The sequence below is a fragment of the Galendromus occidentalis genome, unplaced genomic scaffold, assembly GCF_000255335.2.
Source record: "Galendromus occidentalis unplaced genomic scaffold, Mocc_1.1 scf7180000076803, whole genome shotgun sequence".
Taxonomy (NCBI): Eukaryota; Metazoa; Arthropoda; class Arachnida; order Mesostigmata; family Phytoseiidae; genus Galendromus; species Galendromus occidentalis.
In genome coordinates, this window is record NW_003804792.1 from 10,698 (window position 1) to 23,172 (window position 12,475).

Consider the following 12,475-nt stretch of genomic DNA (forward strand, 5'->3'; position numbering starts at 1 on the left):
GCTTTTCCGCTAGAAAGCGTTTCTGTTCGACAGAAGCCTCTTTGGAGCGCGAAGACGCTTCCGTTCGGAGTGACAACGCACCGCGCTACCGAAAGGACCCGCGGCGAACGGCGGCAATAGCACGGCTGAGTTGCCGTTCGGATATTGTTCAGGACCGGTGCTGGTCGTCCGAACAGGCGGGCTGCCGGTCGGTCGGTCGGCCGCACGGACAGACGGACGGACGGTCGGATGAGACCGTGACCATAGGCGGAAACCGCGCTGGCAGCAGGAGCCGGCAGCAGCCCTCCGGAGTGGCTGACACCGAAGCGAGCACAGCCGAGCGGATGGGTTAGGGCACGAATCAGCGGCTCCCTCCTCCTTCGGGGAGAGGGATCCCTTTCCCGACTCCTGAGAGAGAATTCGGACTTGTCAATAGTGAACACGCCGCGCGCAGATCCGCTGTGTTCCTCTGAGAGAAGCCGTCGGGCTGCCGTTTGGATTCGGCATATATCGAAGAGGAATCTGTCAAAACACGAAATCTGTTCTGTGCGATCAGTTGGTGGTAGAAGTGAGTGTGTCACCGCGGGTTTGACTGAAGAGACTCGGAGGCGGCGATCACGACCCGGGAACCAGAGAGAAAACGCCCGAGGATTTATATTTGTGCAGGAAAATTTCCACGCGATCAACGTCATGTTATCATAGGAGACGAAAGCATGTCTCCGCTCCGGATGAGGCATTGCAGCAGCTGCAGAGGCTCTGTAGACTCGACTCTGGCGTCTAGGTGTGCAAAGTCGAAGGTTCAACAGTTAGCCAGATGTTCGGGTTGAACCCGTGATCGCGGATTTGTGTGGTGTTTGCGAATCCCAGCAAACCAACTCACCAATCGGATACAAAGTCTTTGTTCTAACTTTATTACCATAAGCTTGTCAAGCGAGGCGGGGCAGCAGCAGCAGCGGCAGCAACAACAACGACGACAAAACCATGAAATCGCTGACGAGACTGCTGTTTGTGGTGACCGTATGTTGTGCGGCAGTTGTCATCGGTTCGTCGAGAGTGCACTTGGATCCAACAGACAACGCGTATCGGGGGATCGTTGTCGCGGTCTCGCCGAAGATAAAACCCGTTCTCGGGAGGCAAATCATCCCCAATCTAGAGGTAAGTCTCACTTTTACTATCGGACGCCTTATCGAGGATTATCGCCGGATTTTCCGCGTGCGATTGCCTTGAGCCTTCATTGACGGGGAAGTTCGACCAGGAAGTCGATCAATCAATCAATCGGAACACCGAAAGAGAGCGTTCCGCTTCCCTCCCTCGGGTCCGTTGATTCGAAATTTCTTTGGAGTCGGAATCTCATTCAAACTCTCGGAACTTCGACCCTGAGTATCCGGTCGGTTCCCGCCAGTCTCTCGGACTGAAGTTCGTGTCCCTCCTCTCCCGTTTGTCCGTCGGCCAGTCCCCCGGCTATACGTCTCCGGCGATTGGCGCCGACGACGGGAAAAAGTTTCTCCCGATGCTAATCGCTCTCCGATGCCAAGCGGAATGGAAGAAAGAGACCGCGCTAGACTGGCCGACCTGAGATCAGGAGGAAAGCGAATCAAATCATGTGACTCGATAGGGATGATGATGATGACGGTGGCGGCGGCGGAGCCGAGCGAGATGATGATGAAGACACGCTTTCTTCGCGGTAATCACGTCAAAGACTGATCAACGCGTGCTAGACCGTTGGAAGACCTCGCCGCCACGGCTCTCAGCGTCGTCGACGACGATGAACGGTACATTATACACAGCGGAGCCGTTCTTTGTTTATGTTAAACAATAACTCGAAACAAAACAAGAGTTCGCGCACAGTTCCACAGGCTCGCGAGTTAGCTCGCTCGCTGGCTAGCTAGCGAGAGAACGAACGGACGAATGAGGAGCTAGCTGGGTCAATAGATGTGTGAAGCTTTGCCACAAACAGGGCTCGCACAATGTGCGTCTTTTCAGAAGCGCAAACCTCAAACGCGGGCAGTCTCATAACAAAAAAAATTGATATCATCCCCCAGCCGGTGCAAGGCGTTCTGTCCGCCCCTTGTCCTGCAGCACGACATGCCGCTCCGACGGCGCGGCGGACGTTCTCCACGCTGGGAAAACTGAACCTTTTCCCTCGCTCTCCGGTCCTGCCGACAACTGCCGATCTCGGTCGCTATGAATCTTTTCCGGATCGAGGCCTGCATGCGATTCTTCGTCGATTTTCGGCCATCACCGGAGAGGCATCGCTTCCGTGGACGGATTAATCGAAGCGACCGTTGGGATCGAACATGTGCGTTGAGCCCACGAAGAACTGGACGCGCTAATCATTCGTGCATCTCGTCGGCTCCTTCGCTTCATATTCCGTTGGTCTCGTCGGATCCATCTATATTCTACATGTATCATTCGTTCCCCGTATCACGGCTTTCCTTCTCGTCTGTCGTATCATGTCGTATTCTTTTGGCGATCCGCTTTGAATCGGAGTCCGAATTCGCTTGCCGGGAATTCGTCCGAAGACAGACCTGTTGCTCACAGACATTGCCCATCGTTTCTGACGTTAGTGATCCCGTTGCTCGCTCGCGCCAGGATGAGTGCGCTTGTGACTCTCGTTGAGCCGAAAACGTGCTCGCCTTCTCCAGCGCGTCTGCCGATCGATTCAGCGTGAAATTCGGTAGCTGAACGAATACATCGATTCCAGGATTTTGAATCAAGTGTCGATCGATAGCACCTGTTGGTCGGCAGACACCGGCAGTTAACCCGAAGACGCTGTTGGTAAACATATGATTCCGTAGCCGATTCGCGGATTCGGCTCTTCGGGAGCTGCTCCCCCGACAGAAAATTGTTTTTATTCCGTCGTCGCTGACAAACATAGCCCGAAACAGTTCTACGTGTACGGGAAACACTCGCGTGTCGATATTGGTGCGAGGGCGCGCGCCACCTCATCCGTACAACTTCCGCTGTGAGGCACCTGGCTGAAAAATTCTGCCTTTGAATAACAGCTAGACTCACTGACTGAGCTCCGCAGTCAAGCAGAGAGTCAGTCGGTGGCTCGCCCGCTCGCTTGCTCGATGACAGGAAGGCATACGGAAAAAACCCAACCTACGGAAAATCCACCGTAGAGCAGTCACTGCCTCGTAGAACACGTCACACAAAATGTCCGCGACGATGGAGTTTGTGAGGTGTGAACTGATCTAATTTCTGACCCATTTGAAAGGTCCGAGTTCGACCATTAGCTCCTCCGACGTGACGGTGGCTCGAGTCGTCCATAGTAAGTCCATCGACGGAGACGGCCGACGACATCGAAATCCGCACGTCGGGCCCGCCGATCCATCGCGGGACGGACGTCAGGATCCGTCATGAGCTGCTTAAACAGCACCGTGTAGAACGTTGATCGGTCGTCATGCATGGTTGGAAGTCCATAGACCACCACCACCACCATCATCAGTGACGGTGGCCGGCCGAACCACCTGAATAACGCTACGACGAGCGAGCGACGAGTAAGCAACGGCCAACTTTCAAATAGGACATTCAGAACAGCAGTATCGAGTCGGTAGCGGTGGTAACGGCGAATTTCAGAGAGCTGACTGACTGACTGACTGACTGAGCCAGTGGCTCCTCCACATAGCCATAGCCACAACCACTTGTTAGCACGCTCAACCGGCGATGGAGCGCCCGATTACTCGACTGACTGATTGTCGGACCGGAAAAACCGTGACAAGCAGCTGGAGATTGAAATTCGAGTCTCAATCGATGATTCTCGTTCTGGAATGCATCACGTCCGGAGTCTGGACCTCTGGCTCAGTCCCACCCTGTTCAGATCCCGGATGAACTCCGTTCGGATCGACACCGCATTTCGCGATCACTCGTCCACCACCGTCTGCGAGAATTCTGTGAATTCTCGATCATTTGGAAATATTCCCACTTGTGTTGACGGGTCTAAATTTGAGTGCGTTTTCCAGATGTTGCTTCTTTCAATTGTTACAATCACGATCGCATCTATCGTTTTCTGGAACCCTCAGGGAGAGCCCTCGTCTGTGGATATCGTGAGACATCCAGTATCGCAAATGAAACTCTGTCTGGCTCGCCCAAGGTCTCCATTAGAGCGGAGTATTCACGCAAACTATTTTGAGTTCGTCCATTCCCCATTAGCATCCGTCGATGCATCGTATCGACCCGAGAACATTTTCACAATGACTGAAGAACTTCAGACGATTATTTTGGACGACTGGCTGAGTGAACCAACTCTGAGAGTGCTCGGAGCAAGTTCTCGAAGGTCACGAATGGTCACCGAAGTTGGCCTGGCTGCACATCGCGGAACTCGAGCCCGCCTCTAACCTGTTCCCGTCGTCGTCGTCGTCGACGCCGCAGTCGTTTGGCGGAGATCTGAAAGTTGTAGATAGTGGACCACCAGATGTATTTGACATCTCTTCAACATAGTTCCAATGTTCAGAGTAGAGATTTCGAGCGCTCCACTAGAAAACGGTTCCGAGTCGAGCATGACGAAACTCTTCGGCGACCGTCCGCTCGCAGAAGTCGGACTGACTCGCTCGGCGAAAGTCGGAGCTAGATCGAGCGAAGAGACTCGAGGAACCTACTCTGAAACTGCGAGCAGCGAATCCGAAACTGAGGCTTGTTTCTGCATCTTCCTTCCTTTGTCCGCATTCCCGGGCCAGATAATTCGATATCCCGTCGAAAGCGCTCCCGCGGTCGACTCGGTTCGGTCCCGAGGCGGAATCCAGTGGCTGGTTTGCTTGTTTGCTCGAGTTCTCTAGACCGCAGCAGCCCCTAATCGAATGCATATGCTCTCGACTAGCCTTGGGTGGAAATATTTCGGATCAACAACGATTCCTCTCTTTATTTTCTCGTCCGTTGCAGTCGAGGTGTTGAACAGATCCATGTGGATGTCCCACTCTTCCTTTTTCGCGCGCTTCGCCACCATCGCCGCTCAGATGCTGGAAACAGATTCGTTTCTTGGAGAGGCCACCGATCGTCATGTGGAAGAAGAACACAATGAGGGTTGGGCATGATCTGTTTTCAGCGGCTGGTCCATCGGTCTGTTCGCAAAAGCCTCCCAGAGATCGTCCGAACGAACATAGTCCACGGTTTTTCGCTCGGAAAATAGCACGCCGCCGGTGGCTGCGGGGAAGGAGGGTCGGGGGCTTGTAGTCGTCGCCGCCGCCGTCGTTGTTTTCACCGATGCTCGGAGCTTGTATGGAAACAAGGACGGCTTCGAGGAACGCATCTGATCGCTTGTCGTCGGAGGAGAAAACGCGCCGTTCGATTCCACATGTGCCACCAAATGTGGGGGCGATCACTGGGGCGCCAGATGTCAGTCAGGCAGTCAGTGCGTGCCGCCTGCAGACCTTCGGGTGTTTTCGTCAATAGTTGTAAACTGCTCAAATATCGACCGCGCCCGACCGTTTGCTTGCTCGCCTGCCTGCGAGCCCGCCCGCCTTCGCGATCGCTTCGTACGCGCCTTGTACTTTGAACGTTCTGAGCTGCCTGCTCTCGATCCGAGACGTTTGGGCAAATACTGAGCATCTTGACTCTGCCGTCGCCGCCGCCGCAGCCGCCGACGACACCGGGTTAGCGAAGGACCGAGAAAAAAAGAGATCCTGATAGCGGAGATTGCCTGGGGAAGAAAAAGACATCATACACACACTCTCTCACCGAGACGACGGCTTCTTTGCTCCGAGATAGCGGGCAAATGTCTAATCTCCAGCCAGCCTGGAGCTCTCGGAGTCTGTGCATACAGCCAGATATGATTTCTCCGCTTCATTTTTCCTGTGAGGACCGCTGGTTCTCTGGATGCCCTTTCCCGCACTCGATGAGATCCGAACTCGGTTCTCCTCGTCTGCGACATCTTGTTTGGCATCTTCGTTCAATAAAGCGCGACAGCGGCGGCTGCGACAGCAGAGACGGCGGCACCGGCGTCCTCGGTGTCGGCAGCAAGGACAAGGCTTTTAGGGCCGAGGGTACGTGACGTGAACGTTCTTATCGCGGCATGCATGCGTGCCGCATCAAGGCGGTCATGGAGTCGCGTTCTCAGCCGAAGCATCGGACACAGACGTAAAATCACAGGGAATGTAATTCGAATCGGATTGTCTCATGTCAGTTCTACTGTTCGTTTGAGCGATTACTTGGAGAACTCGATCGTCGATGAGTCAAATCGGATGTTTGCGCTCAAATCAGTACGGCAGCGTAGAATGCAACGATTGCGCACCCTTTCCGGGACACATAACTCCGGTGGGATTGTTTTCGTCGTCAGAGAAGCGGTTGCTTTTCTCGGAGGAATTCGAGTTTGAGAAAAATGCGTCACGACGCTCGCCGAGAAGATCGCGAGAAACTATCTCCGAACTCCGCCGGAACGGAATTCAGCGGCCCAATCAAAGTCAAGATGAGCTGGGAGGAGGAAAATGGCGAATAAAAAGCGTCGCATCGACAAAAAGCGGGCTCGAACGATGAGGATCCAGAGGGTAGAACGTGGGAGAGTCGATGGGAGCCGAGAGAAACTCGGAACGAACAGCGACGAGGCGGTAGAGCCACTCAATTGGGGAGCGGAATACTTTTTGTTTGTAGAAGTCGTCGCCATCGAGATTTTAATTTGGGATTTTTCGTGCTCTTTTTTTTGTTATGTACATATTTGACATGAGAGATGCGTACGCTATGCAAGAGAAATTGTGTGTTCGCGCGGTGGGCGGCCCGCTGGGTCCACGAGAAGGAAATTCATGCACAACGGCGGCGGGATTGTCTGCACTTTGTGACGAGCTCGAGCGACAGGTTGACCGATGCAACAAGAATCCGAACAATTAACTCGGCTATGGGTGGAGATTCGCCGGAGCACGGATTCGTTCTTATCTCCGACGGTTCTTCGAGGAACTGTGAAGCGTGATTGGCCATTTTCGGATCGGATTCTTTATCCAGGGCTCAGCATAAATTAGGCTCACCCTTCGGAATCCAATCGCCGTGGAAGGCTGACCTTCGCGGAGCTTCTTCCGACGGGCTCTCAGCAAGTACTCCCCTGTGATTTACTCCGGTGAACGGACTCCTGCATATTGGTAGAGCCCCGAACGGAATCTTCTGTTCAACCCGCCGTCTCCCGAAAGTCTCACGGCCCTTGTAGGAAAATGCACAGCCGGAGTCTCTCGCAAGATATCATCTCGATGTCTCGTCCGAGGGTTGTCTTGTCGTTTTTGATCTCTAATCCTCCCATGTTCCCCCCGCCCTGGCGACGACATCGAAATATGGGAATTGGGATTCAGAATTCGTCGATCATTCAGCCGGCACTCAGAGCGGATCATTCTATTCGCCGATTGCAGCTGGCAAATTCGAGAACATATATAAATTCAGACTCGAGCATGCGGGGGCTGAACGATCGGGACGGAGCATCCTCGCGAGCGATCGCTTGACTCGATCCTTTAGAGTAGAGCACGTCTGCGGAAGACGGCTGCGATCCGATTCATTAGTCGAAAGTTTCCATTTAGAGCTGGTAATCGAACATCCCGAGCATTCGTGTAGATTGGCAATCAAAACAGAGGAGACTCTCACCGAGCGTTTTCCCCGACCACAAAACTTCATCGCCGTGGCGTAACTCGCGTCCTTCAGAGTGGGTAGCCCAGGCGGAATATCCGAGCCGTCATATCCCGTGCTCGTTCCATGGCAGACGATTCCTTATGGTTAGCAGACACGAATCTCTTACCTCGCGCAACCTGCGCCGGCAGCTTTGGTGTACCTGAGCGACGAAGAGGTAAATCTCAGATGAAATTATTTGCACCGACTGGAAATGTCAGAGGAGAATAATGGTTCCTCTGCGGCGAGAACTGGCGCGCGCGTGGAATCAATTTCAAATTTAATGGATGAACGGGGAGGATACTTCGAAGGAATAGGGATCTGATTCGATTGGGCAGGGAAACGGGGCCGGAGCGCGGACGGATTCCTTGGGCGCGGATGCTCGCCGCTCTGGAAGACGCTTCCGAGGGAACGGCGGAGAATGCGACGGGAAAGCCAGAGAAATCGTTCAAGCAGCGGAAATGACGGTGACCGCGCATTCCTTCGTCGCACTTTCCGTGCATCTGAATGTTTCGTGCTCTCATCTATTCCACTTTCGGAAATTTTATTCGATTCGATGAACGTCGCAACTGCTGTTACGCGTTCTTGGTAAGCCAGCGAGCGTTTCGTGGCGGGTTGTCAATTTCGAGCAAGTGATCAATACTCGACAGTATCCCTCCGGGTATCGTTGTTCCTGTGCTCGCGCCACACCGATGCTTCCAAGCGACCTCAATGAGCGGGTGACATATGGAGGCAATGTGACTCATTGTGTTGCACGCAGTCTCCAGCTTGCCGCCTAACCGATTCCTCTCTCGGAAGGACGGACGTCATTCGAACGTATACGTACGACCCGACGGTTTGGACGGCCGGACGCTCATTCGGTCAAAACACAAGAATAATGAGTGCCTTCTTCTGCGTTTGTCTGAGCGGACGCGCTCCGTCCTTATCTAGGAACAATGGCTTATCACGCACAACCGGCACACATAGTTATTTACGTGCATTCACTCATATCCCGAAATAAATATACATAGGGATACCGCGAGGATACTTCCACCAAGATATACATGCATACGTGCAAGCGTACACACACGTTCATCCATACCCAAAAACGATACGCTGTTACGGATGCGCTGTGTGACAGCTCGTGCGAGAGTACGTCGTCCGATTGCACGCGAGCGATGCTCCGTCTATAACTTGACCAGATGTTCCCCGCGGCGCTGCATGGGAACTAATTGTACTATGTGTATCCTGGCTGAGGGATCGAGGAGTCCTTGAGTTTTTAATTTAGAAACTTCTGCCGCGAGTCGGGCCTATATGGAATAGCTCGAAACATCATAATACGGAACAGATGAAGCCGTCCGTCTGGATGTAGAGCGTTTGGCAGTTGAAACGACGAGCTGCGCCGTTCAATATTACTGCGCTTTATTGGACTCGGCTTCTGGCTCCTTTCGCCTTGATGTGCGTTTCGGAACGATGGCTCGGGAACTGGCCAGGAATGTCCGAGATCGTTTTGGAGAGTTATTGGTAGAGAACGTTTGGTCCGTCGGACAGCCCGGAAACGATACGAGAGCTCGTAAGCTAATCGTTTTAGGTTATATTCGGTTTCGGCTTATGAGAGACGGCAGAGTGAGCTCGATGGATTCGATGTCGAGCTTCTCGACGTATCGCTGCGAGACGAGCAGAGCTTTCCGCTGATCAAACTACGGATGGAACCGTGCGGCTCGTATGAGCCGGTTATCTGGAAATCCGAGAGCGCTCATTCATCGGAACAGATCACTGTCATCGGCCCGGGCCACCGCCGAGCGTTTCGTTTCATTGCATTATTTTGTGCTTCCTGAACGCACATCATTCTTGCTCTTCCGTTCCGCAGGCCGGTTCGATCGTTTGGAAATGCTCGAGCTCTCCCGACAATTAGCAAGCTCCTAATCTCTGCGGTCGGGTGTCGCGATGACGCGTCTGAGGCTTTGGGTTCCGCGAGAAACAACCCTCGAGTGAGAACAGAAAACGAAACCTGTTGTTGGGAAGCGACCGGGTGAGAAGAGTCAAAGCCACAAATCTCCGGCGTTGATGACAGATTTCGAAGCGGGGCGAATTCAGCCGAAGCGGATCAATCGAATCGTCGTCGATGGGATTTTGAGGTCGTGCTGTTCGCTGAAAGACACAGCTGAACAAAGACAGGGCGACAAGTTACATTTGGCCGAGTTTCGCGCTTCATTTTCACCCGCGTATGTGCATCTGTCGTTGTTGCGGGCGCTGTTCATAATGCGATTAGCGATCTTAAGTCAGTCCATCCATCCTGAACCGCACTCTCCCCTCCATTTTTTCTGGCTCTTCGCGAGATGACTGTTCATACATGGAGCCGCTGATTCACCATCGCGCACGAACGACCGACCGACAGCCCGCCCGAACGACCGATCGAAGGACAGCAAACGAGTCACTCATCTCACGAGAAGTCAGTCAGTAAGCCGGAGCGAGAGAGAACGGCGGTGGAATGCGAGAAATCCGACACCCTCTTTAATGCGAGCGTGCGAAGGACCTTGTACGAGTTTCTGGCCTATATCAGAGAAGATGGGGTGCGTAATTGGAAGAAGGGGAGGAGAAGCTCGAGAAGAAGGATGCCCAGAACACTGACGGGACAAGCCCGCCTATGATGTTTTCTCTCATTTTCCTCATCGGTCGGTCCGTGATTTTTCGCTTCATCGCAGTCCTGACATCAGAGCGCTCTCCGGCGAAAATCAGCGGGCGCGAGGTGGTGCGTGGTCCGAAGTTCGGTTGAACCGTCAATTTGAAGTCTTATCAGAGCTCGCGGCTAATTGGAGTGGGGAAGGAGGAAGTTTACCGCTCGGCCTATTAACAATCAACACTGCGCGACTGAGGATCGGTATGCAAATTCGCTTTTGTGACTGTTTGCTGCCACATTCGCTTCGCTCTTTGTTATTTCGGATACGTAACGCTGGGGTGGTGCTCGGATACTCCAGTGCCAAGATCCGAATCAGCTCAGCTCCGCGGGACCGTACGTTTGGTTGCGGAGAATAAAGCACACGAAATCGCTCATACACTGCTTTTCGGAGTATCTTCCGAAGCCAAGCGCAGCGCGACGCCAAAGACGCGAATTCGTGCTTTTGTAATCAAATCGCACAAAAATCGCAGCGGTCGATGACCTGCACACGATTTAAGGTCGGAGCGCTGAAGTGCTTTCAGGTTTACTAGACGGTGTCCTAAAAATCGTGTTTTTGTTCAGGTGGTCGGAAGCGGTTTGAGTTCGCTCGATCCGTCCGACGCTCTGATATGAAAAGCAATCCTGTTGACGGGAAATGTCGCGGGAATCGAACGGATACTTCCGCAAAGGCTCGCCGGGTACCTTGGCCATCTCCAGGCCAGACTAGAGAAAACTGCAGACAGGAATCAGGATAGAGAGAAGTCATCTGTGACGAGTTGGGCAGGGTTTCTGGCAGAATCTCACCAGAGCTTGTTCCGGAGTTCTCCTCCGGGAAAATTCTCGGAAGCCTCACGTAGGCTGGTGAGAATTATTCCGAGAGCTCATATATCCTCCTCGATATTTCCTATCTGAGCGGAGGATCTCTCGGAAAAGCACCGTTTCCTGTTCGAGCGGAGCCCGATCCAGATCGCTGTCCAATAGCTCCGCATTCTTGCGGAGGATTTCTGCGGTCGGGCATAACGAGCGGGATCTCCGTCGGGACTCTCAAGTGATGGAGCCCAGACATGAACGAATTGTTCGGATTCTGGGATCTTCTCTCCATGTTATTCATTATCATCATCATCATTACCAGCTCCATTCTGAACAACCACAACAATTGATAACAAATAACAGAAGTGGCTTCCCTGAGTCTCGTGACATCGATTCGCTCCGGACGTCTTCATAAGTAGAAAGACTCGCGCGCAACGCCGCGCCATACGGAAGGCAGCATAAATCCGCAGAAAAAGTTTCATTCCGCTCAGGAATAGCAGGTCGTTGTGTGCTGGAGGCTGAAAAAAAACGAGGGATAACTTGACATCGGGCCTCTTTGGTGCACTATGATCCGATTGTATGGGTGATCACGTAGACGTCGACGCAAGCCGACGTCGACACCAGCACACAAGCCGCCTCTCAGGATAAACAACGACGTTGCTGCTGCCTCCGAGCCGACAGAAGGTGGGGACCGGAGTTGACAATTTGGGATTTACACCGCTGCCGCCCTATGCTCTTGGTCTCTTTCAATATTTCTCTACCCGTCGCTGCCTGCCTGTCTCGGCTTCCCCGGGATTCCTCTCAAAACACCCGTGGGTCGAAATCCCCGAAACCCTCATACAAAATATCTCGGCTTTTAGACGTCTGCGCCCGAGAATCAGCCCCATGAATTTCTGAGGGGTCCTACCCGCAGCAACCCTCGGGGGAAGCGTCTGGAAACTCGGCTTACGCGGACCAACAGATTTCCGCGTTCGGCTGATAGGTTGACGTAAATGAATCGCGTCAACGGCGGCGTCGGTCGACATTTGGGCTGATATCGTCTAACAATGTCATCGGAGCCGACTGCACGGGCTGGAGCAACAAGCGGCTCTGACTCCCTGTCGGAGGGAAAATGGGAAGGAGCTAATTAATTTCGGGCTAGACGTTTTTGTTGTTTCGACTTCTCCTCGTGATGTCTCAATCTTTGCTCTCGCCCGCCAGAGCCATGCCAGAGCAATCGCCATTTGGTACTCTGAGAGACGGCGGAGAAATCGCGCAACGGTACTCATCATACATTTGATGCATATATAGATATATGAGGTCGCCTCATTAATTCTATCCTCCGTGCATATGAGTCTCCCCCATTTTCGCGAAACCGCTGGGAAAGCTCGTGAACCGGGACTCCAAAATTAATTTCCTGGACGCGTTCCATTCAAGAAGTTCTTCCGACTTATCAAGCGGAACAATAAAGTTTCGGATCACGGTGTGAGAATG

At 53.1% G+C, this 12,475-nt stretch overlaps 1 protein-coding gene across 1 annotated transcript in view; it reads left to right on the plus strand.

The window, feature by feature from the left end:
• The first annotated feature begins 960 nt into the window (after window positions 1-960).
• The window catches only part of LOC100898252 (calcium-activated chloride channel regulator 3A-1-like), a 43,535-nt gene continuing 32,020 nt past the window's right edge, over window positions 961-12,475 (plus strand). Inside the window, exon 1 of the mRNA XM_003740174.2 lies at window positions 961-1,134. Coding sequence (XP_003740222.2) covers window positions 961-1,134 — 174 coding nt within the window. The remainder of the gene's footprint in view (window positions 1,135-12,475) is intronic.